Consider the following 22,458-nt stretch of genomic DNA (forward strand, 5'->3'; position numbering starts at 1 on the left):
AACAAAGAGGGCGTGGTTTGGGCATTTAGGCACGCCTCCCTTCATTTTTTGTCCCCGACAGGAATATCAGAGCTTCGGGAGAGTTAAGAGTTTTCTTCTTGGTTCTTTCGGTAAAGTCACGTAGAAGGGAAGTAATAAAACACAAAAAATTAAATATTTTATTACTTCCCTTCTACGTGACTTTACCGAAAGAACCAAGAAGATGAATCCCTGTAGTCACGAAAGCTTTAAATCGAAAGTTAAGAGTTAATTGAAACAAGCGGGTTTAGGCAGGTGTCCATTGCGCTGTGATCCGTGATGTTTTTGTGCTGCTGCGGTGTGAACCTGAATCGTTTTTTTGTTAATAAAATACTTTTGGGGGGGGGAAACAACACGGGGGGGGGCTGTCGAATTAGATTTTCATTGAATGGCGTGGCCTGTGGCTACGTGGGCGTGGCTTGTGGCTACGTGGGCGTGGCCTGTGGCTACGTGGGCGTGGCATGTGGCTACGTGGGCGTGGTTTGTGGGGACGTGGCATGTGGCGACGTTGGCTTGGTCTGTTGCTACGTGGGCGTGGCTTGTGGCAACGTAGGCGTGGCCTGTGGCTACATGGGCGTGGTCTGTGGCTACGTGGGTGTGGCCTGTGGCTATGTGGGCGTGGCTTGTGGGGACGTGAACGTAGACGTGGTAATCGTGGGCGTGGTCTGCGGGGGTTTGAGGGGGGCGTGGCTCTGTGGGTTTAATTCGCCGTGGGCGTGCGAGGTGACGTCACCGCCAGCTGATCGGCGCCTGACGTCACCGCGTTTAGGTTGTTGTTGGGCAGCAAGATCTTCCCTTGGTTCGCTCTCACCTTTTGTGTCGCCTCTCACTTCACTTTCCCCCGCGCGTCTTTGTCTCTCTCTCTGCTTCACTGCCCTGTTCTCGCTCCCCTCCTCCTCCTCGCTCTCGTCTCGCCCGCTCGGATTAACGCGTCCCGCGATGTCGTCGCCGAGTCCCGGCAAGAGACGGATGGACACAGATGTGGTGAAGCTGTATCCATCCCAGTGATGGCATGCGAACCAGGGAGACTGCCTGTGTGTTTGTGTGTACCTGTGTGTGATTGTCTTTGTGTGTGCGAGGTAGTATGTGTGTCTGTGTAAGTTGTGTGTGCCCGTGTATTTGTGGTTGTGTATTTGTGAGTGGTTATGTGTGTATGCCTGTGTGGTTTTATATTTGTGTGCCTGTGTAGTTGTATATTTGTGTGTTTCTTCGTGGTTGTGTATGTTTGTGTCTGTGAGTGTGGTTTTGTGTGTTTTCAGTTGCCAGTATATGCGTCGGTGTGTGCCTTCGTGTGTATGACTTCTACACAGAATGTACAGCGCACCTTGGTATTTGTTGTGTACGTGTGACTTTGTGATTGTGTGCCTTTGTGTATGTGTGTAAGTGGGTTTGTGTCTGCGTGTGTGTATTTGTGTGTGTGTGGATAAGTGCGTGTCTTGTGTTTCTATTTATGTGCAAGTGTCTCTTGTGTGTGGATATAAATGGCTGACTGCCCTACGACCTCGGCGAGCCGAGTTCGATTCCCTGCCATCGATAAAGTGCTGAGCGATAACCTCGTCCGTCCTGGGCCTCCCTTAGGTCGACTCATCCTTCATACACAGTACATAACATGTATTGTGTAAATAACAGCAACGACACTGGGGAGACAAAGGCGGCCGGTTGTGGTGATGTACACATACACCACCCGAAACCGGCCTTAATAGGTGCTCGCTAACTAAATGTATCTTGACATGCTATGTAGACTGTACTGTAGTATTATCCGCGTCCGTCTTTGTCTCTAGAACTATGTCTGAGTCTGTCATGGCGCCCAGAGAATTACAAATTTTATTTCCCGGGCCGAGGCCTGGCTCCGCAGGCTTTTCCCGTCTTTCCTAGGTCACTTGGCCGCTGACAGCCCGGCCGGACTCGACCGGGTCGGGGGTTGCGATGCCTCGCCCTTCCGGGCCCACAGGTTCCGACGCGTTTGCTGGTTACTCGTGTGTGTTTATAACGACGTGGACGTGTGTACATTAAGGGTGAAGTATGGTGTAAGATGTAAATATGTTTGTGTGTGTGGGGGGTGGGAGGGGTAACATTTTTGGTTAGGGATTACGTAATGAGATTCGGGCTTGTTAAATTGTCAAGTAAGTAATGGTGTTCGAGCTTTGCGTGCCATCACTTGACCATCACTTTACCATCGCTTCACCATCACCGAGTGTCAATAACAGCAGCATCTCAACACTACCATCACGTTGTGTCAAACACTTCCATCAGCACCATCAAAACCGTCAATAACTGTCACCAACCATCATCGTGATCACCGTCAAACCATCGGACTTGCACAAACATCACTTTCACAATATCGCCACTATCTCCGAGTGTCAATACCATCATCGGCAGGGTCTCGACATCACCATCACTCTTGTGTCGACCTTCATCACACCACGGGACCTACAGACATCACCAGTACTTATCCCATCACTGTCATCGTTACGGCTTCACCATTTTAACGTTTATCATCAACATCATCCTCAAGCTACCGGCCTTAAACACCATCGTTACTGTTTCGCCATCACCGTCATCACTTCACCATCGCACGATCGTGCCTGTTGGTCATCATCATCACCAACGGGGCGATAAAAAAACATCACCACCAGCAGCATTATACCATCAACATTACCATCGCAACATCACCATCACGGCATCACACTGCCTCGACACGGCCATCATCAATCATCATCACCATACGGTGGACATCAATCATTTGGTGATATCACATTTAGACCATCGTCGTCATCATCACCATCGTAGTGGGTGTAGCTGTGGCATCAAAATGAACAACAACAACCACCACACGAACAACGCCGCTTGTAATCGCACCCACGGTAGCAACTGGAACAACAACATGTAGCAACACAACAATATAACATAACAGAAAAGAACACATTGTCTAGAGACGACCGTAAGAACACGGTGATAATAGACTCAATCATCCCGACAACAACACGAGCAACAACTACACAGAACAGCGGAATAGAGACGGCAACAACACAGACAACTTAAACAACAATGGCAGTATCAAACAACAACAACAGTAACATGTACAACAACAGAGAGAGAACACGGGCAACACAGAACAGAATATGGACAATAGCACAAACAACAACAGCAACACAGACAACAAGACCAATGCGGACCACACAACAGGGCACTAACAACCATCGAGAGAATGGCGTAAACAACAATCTGATAACGCAACTAAGACAGCAACATAGACAGACACGGTCAATAGCAAGGCAACAACAGAGACACCAATACAGGCAACAGACAAACAGTTGACAACCAGAGGGACAGCCGCACAGATGGCCACACAACCACATCACTATCAACACGAATGTCTCGCTGAGTTGTACAGAGTCATGGCTGTCGTGCCCTCTGTATGACCACAACCACAACACATTCGCAATAAGGACAGAAACCACCATGGGCGACGGCTAAAACGACACGGACATAAATCCCCATCGATAGCCACAACAACCACATAGGCAGCATCACAAGAAACTCGGCACCAACACAACAACAATACATAACCCACCAGGACAAGAACCCCATAGACAACAACATAGCAACGCAAATAACAGACAACCAAACAGACATAGACACAGACATCTTTACAAGCAACAACCAAATATACAACATCATGTGTAACAACACACATACATTCACATAACAACGTATGCAGCTATATCACACAGAACAACATTACCCAAACCATGCACACGCAGTCATTATAAGTGCCGAGCCAAGGCTGGGTGTTAGGTTCACGGGACAGGACCAGGCCCCTTGGCTTCTTGGCTCAAGCAGCAAACTCTTAACAGAGTGCGGAGGATATGGGGACACGAGACAGACACACACACGCGGATACCACACCAAACACACGGATTCCACACACAGATACCACACCGCACACAGACAAATACAGAGACACCATGGGGACCTAGGGAAACTACACACACCACACTATACCACACGGCAGACACTGCACTGCAGATACCACAATACACACAGATACCGCTCCACACACTGCATGATAAGAGAAACCACGGTGACCCAGAAAGACGACACGGTTGGCTACGTACGGTGCGAAAGAAGTTATACATACAGAGACCACACCACACGGCAGCACCCCCACACGACTCACACTGCCCCATTCACATCACATAGACACCAGACACTGTACCGCACCACTGCACCACAGAAATCATATACACCAACACGTGGCGGCCACCGCAGACCCCACACCACACACCCCACACTACAACCGCACCACAGATAATGCCCTAGTTAGACACACCGCACCACACACACCGCAGCGTTCACCACACATTACACAGCAACATATACCGCATATATCGGTTACCACATAGAGACACGATATCACACACCACCCACAACTGTCACCAAACACACAGGCACCACACCACAAACATCACACACACACATACAGACACCGCACACACACATACAGACACCGCACACACAGCACAGACACACGGTGCGACCGAGTGAGGTTAGGCGACACAGCCCTCCCTCTGTCTCGCTCAAATTTGCTTTGTCAGCAAAACGCGGAGCGTGGAGCCCTGGGGGGCAGGGAGTGTGGGGGGGGGGGTTGAATGGGGGGGGGGACTTATCGGGTACAGTGTGTACAGTGCCTGGCTTCACTGGCACAGTGTGTACAGTACACGTGCTATGTGGTGTTGCCCTTTGAGCTTTTATCCCGTGACCCCAACAAGTGTAACCTTTGTCCTGTGACTCGCAAACCCTGAATCCTTATGACATTGGGCCTCCAGTGAACTCTGAACCATTGCTCTCGTGTGACCTGATGACCCTTGACCATGAAACCCATCACAGCATTGAGAGCAAACACGAGGTCACCATCCTGGGAGGACTCAACGAGTTCGTGGTGAAGTTCTATGGCCCGGCCGGCAGTAAGTGATCACCGCATGCCACACTGCACACCAAAGACAAAGATCCCCTGTATAACCTGCACAGACTGTTGGGGCAAGGGCTGTTGGTGAGCACTTGTGAAGGCCGGCGCTGCACACGAGGGGGTGGGTGGCCAACACCACACCCGACCGCCTTGTCTCTCCAGTGGTGATGTTTGCACATCACACCAGGTACTCATTTTAGGCTCAGTCGACCTCAGGGAGGCCCAGAACCGATTCGGATAATCGTCATTGGTGTTAGCCGTGAGCGGGAATCAAACTCGGGTCGCCGGGTTTAATAATCAAACTCGGGTCCGCCGGGTTTAATAATGGTGATTCGAAAATATATGGTTAATCTAAATTGTCTTATGGTTGTTATTGTTGACTTGCACCACATTGGGATTTTTGCACACAGCGTTTTAATACGGTTTTTTTTAGTATTTGCTGGTTTATTCCAGGATGTTTCAGTTACGCGTCGTCGCTTTCAGATGTTCTGTGTTCACATTTTGTTTGTTGCGGTTGCACCCGACTTAAGAGCCGCATGGCTCACAGGGCAATACCAAATAAATGAAACTTGAATAGCGCAGCGCGATAACCGATACATTGCACACCACACACTGCGCACCACACACACACACCACAAACGGACATAGGCATGACACACAAAACATAAATATGCACTGCTTAACTCCAAAGACAACATGGCACATACACGGTACAGCCATTGCCACCCAACCCTACAGACATCACACCACTTATCACACGTTAATTGCATACAACACAAAAGCACCACACTTGAGACACCACAGCAACCACACCAGACAACACCACAGGCATCGCCACAGGTAGTGAGGGTCGTGGTGAGTATTGTGCGATTGTTATCGTGGCTCACCCTTTCCTCTCTCTCTCCCCCTCCTCCCGTCTCGCCCAGCGCCGTATGAGAATGGGGTGTGGAAGGTGCGGGTCGACCTGCCGGAGAAATATCCCTTCAAGTCTCCCTCCATAGGCACGGCAACGCACAGACACACGCACAGACACACGCACAGACACGCACAGACACACGCACAGACACACGCACAGACACACGCACAGACACACGCACAGACACACGCACAGACACACGCACAGACACACGCACAGACACACGCACAGACACACGCACAGACACACGCACAGACACACGCACAGACACACGCACAGACACACGCACAGACACACGCACAGACACACGCACAGACACACGCACAGACACACGCACAGACACACGCACAGACACACGCACAGACACACGCACAGACACACGCACAGACACACGCACAGACACACGCACAGACACTACAACAACAACAGCTGTCCTTCGCCAACAAGTGGTGGTGACATCACCACAGCGCCTGTGCCAGGCTACGTGCACTTTGAGGCTATCGCGTGAAGTGTGGAAGGCTCGCTGCTGGCAGGTCACGGGACAGATCCAGGCGTTGTGGGTTGACTGATGTGCCAGACTAGGTGCAGGAGGTTTACAGGACACCCAGGTGCTACCGATTGACTGAGATGATTGACATGCACAGTCTGTGCTCCCCACCGCACCACTTAACTGCGTTTTAGCTGCCTGGCACTCCACTTGTTATTGCGAGGGTTGCTCCTGCACCCTCTAACTGCCCAGTAGCGTACTTGACAAGCCTCCTCCTCCTCACTCATACACATGTATATCGTGTACGTGCTCCTTGCACTCGTAACAGTTTCCTTCCCTCCCCTCTCGTTCACAGGATTTATGAACAAGATTTTCCACCCGAACATCGACGAAGCGTGCGTTACTGCCCACAGCGCACCGCAGCTCCCCTCCCTCCCTCTCCATCTATCTCTCACCCTACCTGCCCCCCCATCCCTCTACCTCTCCATCTATCTCTCACCCTACCTGCCCCCCCATCCCTCTACCTCTCCATATATCTCTCACCCTACCTGCCCACCCATCCCTCTACCTCTCCATCTATCTCTCACCCTACCTGCCCCCCCCATCCTTCTACCTCTCCATCTATCTCTCACCCTACCTGCCCCCCCATCCCTCTACCTCTCCATATATCTCTCACCATACCTGCCCCCCATCCCTCTTCCTCTCTATCTTCCCCCCCCCCCACTTTCTACATCTCCCACCCCATCTCGTGTCTGCTGCTGCGTCTCCACCATGTCATGCGTCTCGTTTGTGTCGCACAGCTCAGGGACCGTGTGTCTGGACGTGATCAACCAGACGTGGACGGCGCTGTACGGTAAGGGTCTTCCCACACGCCCCCCCCCCCACCAGCTCATTATCGTCACCCCGGGTTTGTGACCCATGACCTCACGTGACCTCACACATGACCTTAGAAGGGGGTTGGGGGAACCTGCGCCCCTTGGGCGGGGTATGGCCCCAAGGCTTCATTTTCACACGGCCTGCGGCCACATGAGGCCTACCACTCTGAAAAGGCCCACAAGCCACCTGTATCCACCACTACAAGCGTCTTCACTGGTAACGTTGCGTGTCTTGTTGCCATGCTCAGTCGCTGTAGGATGGCCCCGAGTAATAGTCGTTTATTTCTAGATTTGAAGCTTTCGTGACTGCAAGGATTCATATTCTTAGGTTTTTTTCGGTAAAGTCACCGAAGCTTGTGTTGCCTCCGAAACGTCGTGATTTTTATTTTATTTTACTTTTATTAATTTTAATTTGTATTTTTTTACCTACGTGACTTTACCGAAAAAACCTAAGAATATAATAGTCGTTTGTCGATGAGTTGATCTCATGGACCTATCGCCCCCGCCATCGTTCTGTGACCCGAATCGCCTTCTGACCTCTTTGCCCTTCTCATTCCATTGACCCGTGACCCCACAGACCTGTCGAATATCTTTGAGTCGTTCCTGCCACAGCTGCTCGCCTACCCCAACCCGATCGACCCGCTCAATGGCGACGCCGCCGCCATGTACCTGCACAAGCCCGAGGAGTACAAGCAGAAGATCCGAGGTGCACTGCTGTCCCTTTTCCTATGCTTCCCTGTGCTATTTCCCAACATGTTGCAGTGTCCGTTCACGTGCTTCTCTGCGCTGCCTCTTGCTTCCTTGCGCCACCCTGCACGTCGTTGTGGTTGGGGCTGACGCCAAATCCCAACGCTTCCCCGTTGCTTCCTTCACAGAGTACATCCAGAAGTACGCGACAGAGGAAGCGCTTCGGGAGCAGGAGGGAGCGGCGGCCGACTCGTCGTCCGAGAGCTCCATGTCCGACTTCTCCGAGGATGAGACGCAAGACATGGAGCTATAGCCGCACTGGCACCGCACCGGCACTAGCACGACACTAACGCGACATCGACAAAACATGGGCACTTGCACTAATTTCGAACCGATATTAGTGCTGACTCCACACTTCACCAACAAGGCATTGACACGGCACTAGCACCGCACTGACACAGCCCTGAAGTACACCGATCTTCAATTAGCACTGCACAGGCACTGCAGTGATACCACACTGGCAGCACGCTGATGCCAACACTGCAACTATGCTGATGCTACACGAAGACTGCATTGACACCACAATGGCCACGGTAGTGACACCATACCAGTATAGCACTGGCACGGAACGTGGCACACTTATCTGATACAGTATAGTACATACATTTAGGGCTCTCGCTTGGCACGGTATCGCGTAACACACGCGCCCAGTGATGGTAACACACCCACGCAGAGCTGCTAACACCGGCGCAGCGCTCTTAACATTCTCATACAGCACGCGCATAACGCACTCGGTGCGCCCGCACTCATAGTGCGCGCACACTCGCCCATCGGTCACTAGCGGCCGGAGCTAAACGGCGCAGTTTGTAGCAAGCTGCTGTTGCGCGGTGTTAACAGAGGCTCTAACGCTGTGTAAATAAAGTCGCAATCTACGCTGCAACTCAGAGCAACTTTGTTGCAGCAGCCCGTGACAGTTTCCGCCACTGCACGAGAAATAAGCGATTTGATTGGATAGACGCGGGTCACGCGGTCGTCATTGTGACCTGCTGGCTATTTCCAACATGGCGGATTTTTAATGCATTTTTAATGCATGTGCAGAGTTTGATAAGAAAACTACATTAATCTGTATTTAGTAAGATAATGAATACACTTACCAGTACTATTTTTATTAATATTTTATAATTTTCATATTATTTACATTTCCGAAATGCCTGGATAGGTTATTTTATTCGTAGGCCACGCAGGCACCTTTCCTTGCCTAAATCCTGTACTGGGCTTTCTGGGCCAATTCGCCCAGGTGATAGGGGAGGGCGGGCGTCATGCCTAGACCTCCACTACACACAAGGGTGGGCTCCAGTTGTGTTTAATGGCTGGATAGCACGCAACCTTGTTGCACAAGAGAAGCAACGAAAAGTTTCAGTGTTGAATGTGAGATGTTGTGCAACAGTTGAACAGCAACCAAGTTTTGTGTAATAAAATTGCGCCATTTAGCTTCAGCTTAATGCTACGTGCTCACATAGGACTATACGGTTCGCATGAACACAAAAGCACGCATATAGACAAACACAACGCAAATGCACAAGATGGACAAACAACACTAACACAGCAAACACATACAGAGTCACATACAGGGTCACATACACATGGACACACAGGCACATATAAATGTATGTAGGCACACACGGGCAAGTACGTGCGCGCATGTGTGCAAATGAACACGGACACAAGTGTGCAAACGCGCGCACAGACGTGTGCGCAGCAATGCATACAGGCACAGATGCTTACGGGCATATTTATGCTCACACATGCACACACATTCAGGCATTCATACAGGCGCATAGACACACGTGCTCACGTGTACACACCCACTTTTCCCTGACCCTGCTGTACACACTCTTATCCCTTCCACTGCTGCCCCCCACCCTGTCCAGGCTCCCCCCACCCCACACCCCAAGATATATTTAACACGTTAACGTTATTGTTACCGACGCGCTTTCATTATTTTGTTTTTTTAGAAAAAGGAAAAAATAAAACCACCAGTTTTTCGTTTTGGTTGTTTATCATCAACATTATTATTACCATTACTGTGTTATTAATATTATACTCTTACAAACTCCTACTATTATCGTTATCATCATCATCGTCGTCATTATATCATTGATCGCAAATTTGTTAGGCTCTTGTCGGCTCCTGCCAACTGCCCTCTCGCGCACTCTCTCTCCCTGCCGCCTGCACGTGTAGACGGGTCGGCAGGTCGGCAGACAGGCGGGTAGGGCAGGTAGAGACGGACAGACAGGTAGACAGGTAAGATACACAGACAGGTAGACTCACAGGTAGACGGACAGACAGAGTTGTCATCTGCCTGTCGTTGTACAGCCGGGCGAGGCAGCCCTTTACCCGTGAGTCATCAGCTGGGTTCGTCTTGCGTTTAAAAACAAAAAGCTTTGGAGATCGTGCAATGGCTGTTGCAGAATTGCTGCGCTTGCCTCGGTTCTACTGTGTTGCACCGTTTTTTTTTCTCATACTTTTTTCCTTTTTCTTGTTTTTCGTGTGGTTTTCTTTTTTTAACCAAAGTTTTAGAGGCACCTGATCTTCCCTGCCTGCCTGCCTCCCCTCCTTCCCTCCCTCCCCTCCTTCCCTCCCTCCCCTCCCTCTCCATGTCTGCTGTTCCTACCCTGGTTCTTCCCAGCCCAGCGGACACGCGCGCGCACGCACGGAAACCTTGGTCCTGTGTCCCCGTGGCTTCCGTCCCGACGAGTCTCGCCGATTCTCTGTCCCTCTGTGCTTGCGAGCTACCTCCCGATGTCTCGAGCATTCTCTTATCTGTTGCCAGTGCTCTCCGTTTCTCTCTGTACTCCGGGTCATTGAAGCGAGGGCACGAGTGCGCGATCCAGACATGTCACTGCCCCCTGCGATGCGAAGAATGGGAAAATGCGTTTGCCGAGATGGGAGCGTAGTTGCAAGTTTTTTTGCGTAGGCGAGCGTGCAGCATAAAGGAGTTAGGCGGCAGAGCCAATGTTCGCGGTGCATGCGGGATCGATATTGGGGAGAGAGCTCCTCGCCGAGTTATATTCGAGTGCAGTGAGTGCGAGTGTGCGGGCGAGAGGGAAGACTTCTGCCGCTAGGTTCTGTAACCTCACCGCATTCTTGCCGTCTCATCCCTCTCAGTGTCCCTCATCCTCGCCCTGTTACCTCACCCCGTCTCCTTGCCGTGTATCCTGCATCCTTACCCTGTCTCTCACCACCTCACCCTGTCTCCCACCTCCTCCCCACCCTGTTCATTCCTCACCCGCTCTCTCACCTCACCCTATCTCTCTCATCCCCACCGTGTCTCCTTAACCCTGTGTCCCACCACCTCACCATGTCGACCTCCCATTATCTCCCACTAATCCCCCCCCAATTCTTGCCTCACCTCACCCCATCTTCCACCTTTCTCCCACCTCCCTCTTGATTTTCATTTTCTTGCCGACTTTGATCTTCTCAACTCGTGCAACTTGTGGTTTGGTAAAAAAAAAACGAAAAAAAGTAGGTAGGAGTTACGTTAAAAAAAAATCTGTAAAAATAATAAAAAGTTATAAAACTGCGCTTGTGGCGAGAGTGCTTGTTGCGTGTGTGTGTGGGCGAGGGAGGTCCACCAGCCCTCGGTGCCTGGGCTCGAATCTGGAACCTGCCACCTCGGGTCTCGCTCACAACTCCGCTTCACAATCATGGTCACGGTGGCGAGTTGCGTTTGACGGAGTCACCCTCCTTCACACCGGGCGTTCTGGAGCGCTTCACGTGGGATCAGCGGCTTTCAATCGCATCTCTCATCTCAACGCGTTTGAAAGGGGTGCCCCCAATGGCAGTTTGGGGCCGTCCATAAATGACGTCACGCGATTTTGGACGATTTTTGACCCCCCCCCTCGTCACACGACGTCACAAAAAGTCAGACCCCCCCTCAAATATGACATGACATAAAGCTTTGCCCCCCCCCCCCCCCCCAAAATAAAACATGCTTCAAATCGCTTTAAACTAATTTCATTGGAGTGCGTATTTATGATGTGACGTCACATTTCTCAAGCCCCCCCCCCTCGTCACACATCGTCACAAATGTCTGACCCCCCCGAGGTGCGTGACGTCATATATGGACGGCCCCTTTCCCATGTGCGGCACACGGTGACTGTACCTGGCGTGCGAATGGGCGTTTGTCTACCGGCCAATGGATGAGACTGGAGACTGGATAGCAAAGGAGCGGGAGGGTGGCTGACCGAGGAGACGGAGCGATGGAATTGGCTTCGAGTGCAGGAGTGAGACAGATTGTGGCACTGCAGTTTCAGTTTTCAGTTTCATTTATTCGGTATAGCCCTGTGAGCCATTCGGCTCTTGAATCGGGTGCAACCGCAACAAAAACATTAACAAGAAACATTTGAGGACAACGGAGACATCGCTCCAATGGAGCGCTGTCTTTCAGACAGCTCTGTCTTCACCTGAGGACAGCTGCTTGTGTTGTGGCTGAAACGTCGTGAGAATTCTATTTTATTATGTTTTATTTTTATTATTTTATTATCTCCCTTCTACGTGACTTTACCAAAAGAACCAAGAAGATGAATCCCTGCAGTCACGAAAGCTTTAAATCGAAAAAAAATACAACCATAACCACAATCATATAAACAGAAATCTATTTTATAGCAATATATTGGGACATTTTGAGCATAAATGAATATTGGGGGTGTGTGTGTCCCAATATTTACATTATAATGACGACCTTGGCTCTACTTCACCAGAGCTGATGAGCAGTCGCCCGGCCACGTGGCTCAGTGGGAGAGCGATCGCCTCGCAGAACTTTGGGGCCGTCGATAAATGACGTCACGCACCTGGCGGGGGGGGGGTTAGACATTTGTGACGATGTGTGACGAGGGGGGGGTTGAGAAATGTGACGTCACATCAAAATGCGCAACTTTAAATAAATATAGACAACACGTTCTACTTAATTAAATATACTTTTTAATAAATGTTTTCTACAACATTAGAGTTGCAGCGCCACATTAAATACGCGTTAGAATGACAATAGTTTAAAGCGATTTTAAGCATGGTTTTTTTTTGTGGGGGGGGGGGGCAGAGCTTTGTGACGTCATATTTGAGGGGGGGTCTGACTTTTTGTGACGCCGTGTGACGAAGCGGGGGGGGGGGGTCAAAAATCGTCCAAAATCGCGTGACGTCATTTATCGACGGCCCCTTTGAAGGTCACGAGTTCAAATCGTAGCTGAGTGGGGGGAGTTGACCCAGTCAATCATTCCTACCTCCAGGGTTCACAGAGTGAGTACCATACTACTTTGCGGAGAAGTCAATGGTGGTTGTCCTCTGGATATTCTCGCCCCCGCCAAAGGAATGTGGAATTCCCTTCCCTGGCTCAGGGTTATAAACAGAATAGCGCTGCCTCAATGGCCAACTAAGTGCAAAATCACTTTGACTTGACGCTAGAATCGAGCCCGTTTAATCAGTGGACGGCTGGAATCTGGATTGGAATCCAGAATCTCACTGGTGCTTGATCAGCGCCTTTTACCCGTGAACCCCTCCACCACCCGACCCCTCCACACTCAACACATTTCTCCAGCACACTGTGGCAATAACAAGAAACATTTCACATGCGACGGTTGGGCCAATGGTCTTTCTTCATAGCGCACCAATCCCCAGAAGCACCGAATCATTTGTCCTGGGTTCTCACGCGGTTACACCAAAGTAACTTGAACTTTTTCGATTTAAAGCTTTCGTGACTGCAGGGATTCATCTTCTTGGTTCTTTCGGTAAAGTCACGTAGAAGGGAAATAATAAAATAATAAAAATAAAACATAATAAAATAATTCTCACGACGTTTCGGCCACAACGTAAGCAGCCGTCCTCAGGTGAAAACCAGGTCTGTCGGGGAGACAGCGTCCTCTGGATATTTCAGACGCTGTCTCCCCGACAGACCTGGTCTTCACCTGAGGATGGCTGCTTGCGTTGTGGCCGAAACGTCGTGAAATTTTTTATTATGTAAAATTTGTATTATTTCCCTTCTACGTGACTTTACCGAAAGAACCAAGAAGATGAACTTGAACTTTGGCATCCAAGTGGGTTTGAATTTTGCGGCAAATGCGTGTGACGTCACAACGCAAAGCGCGTCGACCGCCTGCGTCATCACGCACGGCCAAGGCTCTGTGACGTCATCACGCCAATCTGTCGCAACCTTGAGCGCCTTCAAGCTGTCAGCCGTCCATCTGACATAAGGGGCCGTCCATAAATGACGTCACGCGATTTATGGACGATTTTTGACCCCCCCCCTCCCCTAGTCACACGGCGTCACAAAAAGTCAGACCCCCCCTCAAATATGACGTCACAAAGCTCTGCCCCCCCCCTCCCAAAAAAAATAAAACATGCTTCAAATCGCTTTAAACTATTGTCATTTTAGTGCGTATTTAATGTAGCGCTGCATTCTGATGTTGTAGGAGGAAACATTTATTAAAAGTATATTTTATTAAGTAGAACGTGTTGTCCGTATTTATTTAAAGTTGCGCATTTTGACGTGACGTCACATTTTTCACCCCTCCCCCCTCGTCACACATCATCACAAATGTCTGACCCCCCCCCCCCCCCCTAGGTGCGTGACGTCATTTATGGACGGCCCCTAATATACTCTTACATAAAACACTTTATGAAGCTAAAACTAAGTATTCTTAAACTCCTAACGCAGATTATCCGTATATGTTTTAACGCGTCCCACCCCCATCATATCAATATAGGAATCGGGAGATGAAGCAGGTCTATTGCCCGAAACGTCGCCTATAACATGTTTTTTGCCTGTTAAGGCGACACACACACACGGTGTGGTATTGACGAATGTGAATCAATCTTACGACCGAGGATTCTGAATATACTCTTAGGTTCTTTCGGTAAAGTCACGTAGGTAAAAAAATAATAACTATAAAATAATAAATGGAAATAACTCATTTAATTTATTAATCTTTTATTTTATTATTATTATTTACCTAAGAGTATGAATCCTTGCAGTTACGAAAGCTTCAAATCTAGGATTCTAAATATGCAGGAATCTTTAAAATAATCGATGGAATTTAAATAAAATCTGGAAACCTTAAACGAATGTTTTTAGTCAAGCCGCTGCTGGGTTTGGTGGCTGTGGTGCATAACTCAACACACAACTAACACACAACTCACCACACAACTCGAGGAATCGATTTTTAAATATCGGGAATTACGCGAATGCAAAGGTGTTAGAATCGACATTTCTGAAATCGAATTGCACCGGAATCGGAGGAATCGAAAGGGTCGGCGACATAACCTCTTCGGTAACAGAATCGACGTATCCGATTCCACGCCCTCGCGCCGGCCCGAGCCAATCAGCGGCGCCCTCACTTGGCGGCTCGGCCAATGGGAGACAGCGATGCTGGCCGCACCCTCCCCACCCACCCCCCCACCGTCGTCCCCCACCGCGCTGGAGGTCACCACCAGCAGCAGCAGCAAGAGGCGATGGCGGCAGCGGTGAAGACTGCGACGCGGGGCCTTCGCGCTCTGGGCATCTCGGCGGGGATCGCGGCGCGGAGGGGCGCCCCCTCGCCCCTCGCGCGAGGTTTCCACGCCACCCGGGCAGCCGCCGTGCAGGTGCCGCAGTCCGCTTCACACGCAGTCAGTCAGCCACCCAGCCAGCCAGCCAGTCAGCCACCCAGCCAGTCAGTCAGCCAGTCAGCCACCCAGTCACCAAGCCAGCCACCAAGCCAGCCACCCACCCAGTCACCCACCCAGTCACCCACCAAGCCAGCCACCCAGCCAGTCAGCCAGCCACCCAGTCAGCCAGTCATCCAGCCACCCACCAAGCCAGTCACCCAGCCAGCCACACAGTCAGCCAGTCAGTCACCCAGCCAACCAGCCAGCCAGTCAGCCAGCCACCCAGTCAGCCAGCCAGTCATCCAGCCACCCACCAAGCCAGTCACCCAGCCAGCCACACAGTCAGCCAGTCAGTCACTCAGCCAACCAGCCAGCCAGTCAACCAGCCACACAGTCACCCAGCCAGTCACCCAGCCACTCACCCAGTCAGCCACTCACCCAGTCAGTCAGCCACCCAGTCAGCCAGCCACACAGTCAGTCGCTCAGCTGTGACATGGGCCCTATTTAGCATGCAACTCAACACATTATTCACGAACACTGTGGGCTTAAAATAAAATTAATGGTTCGACGTTTCGGGAAATGGTCCTTCATTGCACATAACATCACTGCGGGGCTACGTTGTTTGCAGCTGCAGACAGTGGACTGCATTCCTAATGCCTCTGCCTCCCGCCTGCAGAAAACCACACGGATCAGCGTGGAGGATGGTCAAATGATCCCCGTGATGATCTGCAAAGTGTGATGCAATGGGAGGGCGGTAATGATGCGCTTCAGATTAACTGCAAAGGATTTTTCTTGGCTTGAGAGTCTCGCTGGACAGCAGGGGGACACGCGGGGAGGAAACATTTCAAATTTACTTTGACGTCACTTTGATGACGTATTGATGAGTTCAGTGGTCTCGTCATAGTAACGTGGAAATTCCAATAGCGCTGTCCCGTGATCGTTTAGTTACAGAGACTGTGGGTGTCATGTAAATCGATGAAAAATCGCCTTGTGTACTCTGACGCCACGCGCAAGCGAATCGCGATTGCAAGATTTTGGTGTGCGCTGCGAACCTGAGAAGCGATATGAATTGGCTCGTCACACGACTTTCTCTTCCGTGGGTCATGGTGGAGGTCAGGGTTGAGGTCAGGGTGAAGGTCAGGGTTGAGGTCAGAGAAGTGGTCAGGGTTGGAGGTCAAGATTGAAGTTGGCCCCCCCCGCTGCGTGTGTTCTAGATGACGGTGCGGGATGCGCTGAACCAGGCGATGGAGGAGGAGATGGAGCGGGATGAGCGAGTGATGCTGCTGGGCGAGGAGGTGGGGCAGTACGACGGAGCCTACAAGGTGCGGAGCTCACATCATCTCTCAACGCACAGCAACATCGTCACTCATGACATTGTCACTCGTCTCACTGACCGTCTCAGTGTCACCACTGTCAGAATCATCATCATCATCGTTAAAATCATCATCTCACAGCCAGTGTGAATGTCACCACTCAACATCATCAACATCGTCATGAACTCTATTGACTGGCATCATCAACATCACTGGACTAATCGCCAGTTTCCCAGGTCACTCTTGAAAATAAGACTCTATCCTGGTCTCTTGGGTTCTCAACTGATTAAACAAATCAACTTGAACGAGTATAATTATTGAACACATAATAGGTTTGCACAGCAAATATGATTCATAATACATTTTTAGCTTCTACCACGCGATGATTTGGCCATAATTTGTGTCGAAAGACCCTCCACCACCCGAAACAGCCGATCGTTACATTGTCACGCAGTGTACAAATGTTTAATAGTTGCACCAGTTATTGATTCAGCTCACTCACTGGAAAGTTGGAAGGACAATTCTCACATTCCCAGATTTCGCATCCATTAGATATGCGACGTTTCATTTGGAACTGCATCAAGCGTCATCAGGGCACGATTCAAGAAGTCAGGATCAATCCTGGAAGTCATAATATGAAACACTTGTCCATGTGACAGTTTAATTTGTTTGCCTGTGTATCAGGTGGTGGAGGGTCTTATGGCAGAAATTTGGTTAGACCATTACGTGGCCTAAGCCAAAAATCAATGATGAATCGGCATCATCACTCTCATCACATCGTAATCATCGTCTTCATCATCGTTCTGCATTGACACCGCTGTCACGACCGGCATCATCATCATCATTGCTGAGCCCGTGGTCTCCGTGTCGTTGCTGCGGTGGCCACTCGGCTGTGAGTAGGTGAGCCGGGGGCTGCTGAAGAAGTTTGGGGAGAAGAGAATCATCGACACGCCCATCACTGAGATGGGATTCGCCGGCATTGCCGTGGGGGCCGCCATGGTGAGAGAGACGCCTCCTCTTCCCTGCCTCCCTCCTCCCTCCTCCACCCTTTACCCCCTCCGCTCCTTTGCTCCCTCCCTCTCTCCTCTCCAATTTCCCGTCGTGTGTCCCTGTTGGTGACTCCGTGTGTGCATGACCGCGTGTGGGGGTGCGTATGTACGTGTTGCTTGTGTGTACGTGTGTGTCTGTAGGAGCTCGTGTGTCCGTACGAGTGTGTGTACATGTGTGGGCAAGTGTGTGTACGAGCGTGTCCACATGTGCGTGTCCACATGTGTGGACACGCGCATGTGTTTCTTAGTGTTTGTGTTTACATGTGTATGTGTGTACCAGTATGTGAGTACAGTTGTGCCACTATGTGTTTTGTACAGGCCGGTCTGCGCCCCATTTGCGAGTTCATGACCTTCAACTTCTCCATGCAAGCCATCGACCAGGTGCGTGTGCGTGCTTGCGAGCAGCTCCACGCACTCGGCTCCATGTGGAGGGGCTCCGCTCTATGGCCGAGAGGCTCTGAGCTCCACACGCAGAGGCTCCTGTGCTGTGAAGTCGAGCTCCTCTCTGGGCTGGGGATGCGGGGCTACAAGACACAGGCTCTCAGTAGCCTCTAGACTCTATGGATTCATATTTGGGTTCAAACTAGTATTGTTTTATTTATTCAGAACGATAGAGTACCGTATCATCTCGAGCAGACCAGGAGATAGGCTGATGCATGCGGGTTGACTGCCGAACGCCGCATGCCACTGCGTGCAGCTAGAGTACCGCGCGGTCAATGTTTCTCTTCTATAATAAACAAAGTGCTTTTGTGTTTTATTTTCTGGTAAGCTCTCTGGCTTGTCAACTGCGTTGAGCCTGGCTTAGGGAGGTTTTCACTTTTCATCAATGGTAAATGGTTTATCCAGGTTAGATTAAAATAACATGTCCCCATGTGTCCCCGCGCATCCTTGCGTGTCCCCATCTTTCTGCGTGTGCCTCCGCGTGTCTGTCCACGTGTCCCCGCCCGCATGTCCGCAGGTCATAAACTCTGCGGCCAAGACATGTTACATGTCGGCGGGCGCGGTGTCGGTGCCCATTGTGTTCCGCGGGCCCAACGGCGCGGCGATGGGCGTGGCGGCTCAGCACTCGCAGTGCTTCGCTGCCTGGTACAGCCACTGCCCCGGCCTCAAGGTCCTCTCCCCCTGGAGCTCTGAGGATGCCAAGGGCCTCCTCAAGGCGGCCATCCGCGACGAGAACCCAGGTCCTGCGGTGTGGCAAGAGCGCACGTCTGTGTGTGTGCGTCCGTGCGCTTGTGTCGTCCGTTGTGTCTGCATGTATGTATGATTTATTTTGCACCGTACGTAGCCAACCGTGCTAATCGGAGGTGCGGAGGAAGGACAACAAACTAAATACAAAAAGCACTTCTAAAGAAATGAGTTTTCAGTAGAACTGATCTTTGTCTTTCGTTTGTTTACCTTCCCCCGCACATCCGATGAGCACTGTTGGCTACGTTTGGTGTGGTAGTGTTCAGTGGTCAGTACTGCACTCCGCTACAAACCCCGTAAACAAGAGTTCGACTCCAGCTCACAGCCAACAACGGTGAAGAATATCTTAACCGGTCCTGGGCCTTCCCTACATTGACTCAGCCTTAAATGAGTACCTGGTGCAGCGTGTAAACATCAGCAATGGGGAGACAATTGTGGCCAGGTGTGGTGCTGGCCACACCACCCCCTCGTGTGCCATGCCGGCCACACCACCCCCTTGTGTGCCATGCCGGTCACTTGGTTTACATTGTTGTTACAGCAGGTGCACAGGCAGAAGTTATGGCTTGCACGGGTTGTACAACTCAGCCCTGAATAAGGACCGGGCGTCCGCTTACAGGAATTGCCCCCTCAGACTGTAAGATTACACGGAGGGGTGGGCTGGGGGGGGGGGGGATCTCTCTATTTTTACCGCATCCCAACCTCGAGCTTTTGCATTAACTCTGTCCGCCTGCCTCTCCGTAAAGGATCAGCGCAATAGCTCTCGCAGGCATTATCCAAACTAATATCAAGTTGCATTGCTACTCGGCACATTAATCAAAGCGTTATTGGCCAAAATTTGTCGTTCAAAAAATCAGCACTAAAAGTCCCCACCTCGGCGTCAGAGGTTGCAAACGGGTTTTGATTCCTTACCCGTACCCGGCCGCACCAGGGTCGCAAACGGCTACCCGTACCCGGCCGGGTACGGGTAGCCGGGTATCGGGTAGGGTACGGGTTTCGGGTACCCGATTGCGACCTCTGCTCGGCGTCCAGGCCCTACCGGCCTCGGTGCATTCTCCCGGGCAGTGCCGGCTATGCGAATTCCCTGCTCTCACCAGTCTACTGCAGTGTGAGTGCCACGCTGCTGTTGCCGATTGAGTACTGAATGCGTGCGTGGTGTTCGCTGCGCTTGTCCGTGTGCGTGCGTTGTTCCCTGCGTGTCCGCGTGTCCTTGTGCGTGCGTGCAGTGGTGTTCCTGGAGAACGAGCTGCTCTATGGAGTCGCCTTTGAGATGTCCCAGGAGGCGCAGTCCAAGGACTTCGTCATCCCCATCGGCAAGGCCAAGATTGAGCGGCCCGGTGAGGACGTGACCCTATTTTGACCCTTACCTTGACCTTGGCCCCACCAGGTCTGTGGAGGCGTGACGTCATGGCGTGTCTGGCCGTGACGCCGTGATCGTGTGGTGTGCCGGTATATCAGGCGGTTGTGTGGTGGTGTGGGTGTCACCTGTCACAGTGTAACTTTTGATTGGAGTGTGGTGGTGTGCATGGCCGTGGCACAAAACTGTGTAGTTGTGGTATGACGTTGCGTGGTTGTGGCGTGACACTGCTGTCTGCGGTGTGCTCTGTATGGTTGTGGTGACGTGTGTTATGACACTGTGTGGATGTGCGATGCTGTGAGTGGTTGTGTCGCGCTGTGTGTGGTTGTATGACGGCGTGTGCAGTTGTGTGATGCATTTGGTTGTGGTGTGCCGCTGTTCTCCGCGTTGTTGTGCCACACAGGGAAGCACATAACCATCGTGTCGTTTTCGCGCACCGTTGGTCACTCTCTGGAGGCGGCCACCGCCCTTGCCAAGGAGGGCATCGAGTGCGAGGTGAGGAGTCAGCCTCAACACAGACAACCTGGCCTCAACCCGGACACGCACAACATACACCGGCCTCCACACAGACACGCACACCAGCCTCAGCATGCACGCACACCGACCTCTACAAGCACGCCAGCTTGAGCACACGCACAATGCGTAACTCCTTGGGGAATTCTGACAAATTTCCCACCTGCCCCCTCCCCACCATGCCCCCCCACAGGTGATAAACCTACGCACAGTCCGGCCACTGGATGAGGAGGCGATTGAGAAGAGCGTCATGAAGACGAACCACCTGGTGACAGTGGAGGGCGGCTGGCCGCAGAGTGGAGTCGGATCCGAGATCTGCGCTCGCATCATGGAGGGTCAGCCACCTCTCCCGCTCCACCTCTTGCCCTTGACCTTGCCTCTTGGCCACCCGTGACCTTGCGCTCCAACCTTTGACCCTTCGCCCATGCTTGGCAGCGGCATCGAATTTCGATTCGGCTGGTCACGTGACCCTCGACTTTCCCCCCCTCCCCACTGTCCCCGCATTCCCATTGTCCCACCCTGTCCCCACGTCTCCTTTTTCCATGTCAACCTCGTCTCTCCCTTGTCTTATGCGTCCCCCATCACCCCTCGTTTCTCTATCTGCATCTCCTCGTTATCTCCATCCGTATCTCCAATTGTCCTCCATCACCTTCCCACCCCCCCACCTTCCGCAGGCCCTGCGTTCAATCACCTGGATGCGCCGGTGGCTCGCGTCACCGGAGTGGACGTGCCCATGCCGTACGCGCGCAACCTCGAGGAGGCGGCCAACGTGCAGGTCAAGGACATCGTGGCCACGGTGCGGCGCGTGCTCAACCTGGGGGAGGCGCGCACACAGGCCACAGGGCAGCAGTAGGCCCAGACCGTGGGCAGCAGCTGCGGGGCAGCAGCAGAAGCAAAAGCGAGCGCAACGCGGCACCGGCTTTGAGCTAACGCCAGCACTCTTGCCGCACGGGAACGCACAATCTCTAAGTTTGCCGGGTTCCCCCCCCCACACTCCACCTTGGTGTTCCCCGAGGCCCCCACTCAACCCCGGGTTCCCTTGGGTCCCCCCTTCCGCTCGCTCCAAACCCTTGTCCCCTGTACTTTGACTTGAATGTAGAACATGGAGCGCACTGTGGGGGTGGCGGGGGCGGGCAGCTTCTACTGTGCCCCCCTCTCAAACACCCACCCCCCTCCCACTTTAACCCCCCTCCCACTTTAACCCCCCACTTCACTCCTGTGCCCCCTCCCCCCGCCCCACTGCCCCCCGCCCATGATGAGCTCCATGTTCCGCTGCTGGTTGGGCGTGAGCACCTGGGTGTGGTGTGACCGCCCCCTCTTCCCCCTCCCCGTGTGTCCCCTCGGGTCGGGGCGGTGTTCTCCTGTAGGGTTCGACCTCGGTGTGACCCCCGCGCTTGTATTAAACGACCATGTCCCGCGATCGCTGTGTGCCTCTTGCTGCCGTTACCGCCAGC

General features: G+C 51.9%; 2 protein-coding genes across 2 annotated transcripts; both read left to right on the forward strand.

Moving 5' to 3' along the window:
• Positions 1-760: 760 nt before the first annotated feature.
• Positions 761-11,536, forward strand: UBE2H (ubiquitin conjugating enzyme E2 H). Its single transcript, XM_078875029.1, has 7 exons — positions 761-1,010; positions 4,909-4,985; positions 5,914-5,988; positions 6,746-6,785; positions 7,191-7,243; positions 7,843-7,971; positions 8,141-11,536. The coding sequence occupies exons 1-7, from the start codon at positions 958-960 to the stop codon at positions 8,263-8,265; spliced, it is 552 nt and encodes a 183-aa protein (XP_078731155.1). The 5' UTR covers positions 761-957; the 3' UTR covers positions 8,266-11,536.
• Positions 11,537-15,409: 3,873 nt separating this feature from the next.
• PDHB (pyruvate dehydrogenase E1 subunit beta) lies at positions 15,410-22,422 on the forward strand. The gene is made up of 9 exons (XM_078875033.1): positions 15,410-15,587; positions 16,805-16,912; positions 17,804-17,902; positions 18,271-18,333; positions 18,911-19,133; positions 20,361-20,471; positions 20,895-20,986; positions 21,198-21,339; positions 21,679-22,422. Exons 1-9 carry the CDS (start codon positions 15,456-15,458, stop codon positions 21,855-21,857), a joined length of 1,149 nt encoding a protein of 382 aa, XP_078731159.1. The 5' UTR covers positions 15,410-15,455; the 3' UTR covers positions 21,858-22,422.
• Positions 22,423-22,458: the final 36 nt, after the last annotated feature.

This window comes from Lampetra fluviatilis, chromosome 40 (genome assembly GCF_964198595.1).
Source record: "Lampetra fluviatilis chromosome 40, kcLamFluv1.1, whole genome shotgun sequence".
Lineage (NCBI taxonomy): Eukaryota > Metazoa > Chordata > Hyperoartia > Petromyzontiformes > Petromyzontidae > Lampetra > Lampetra fluviatilis.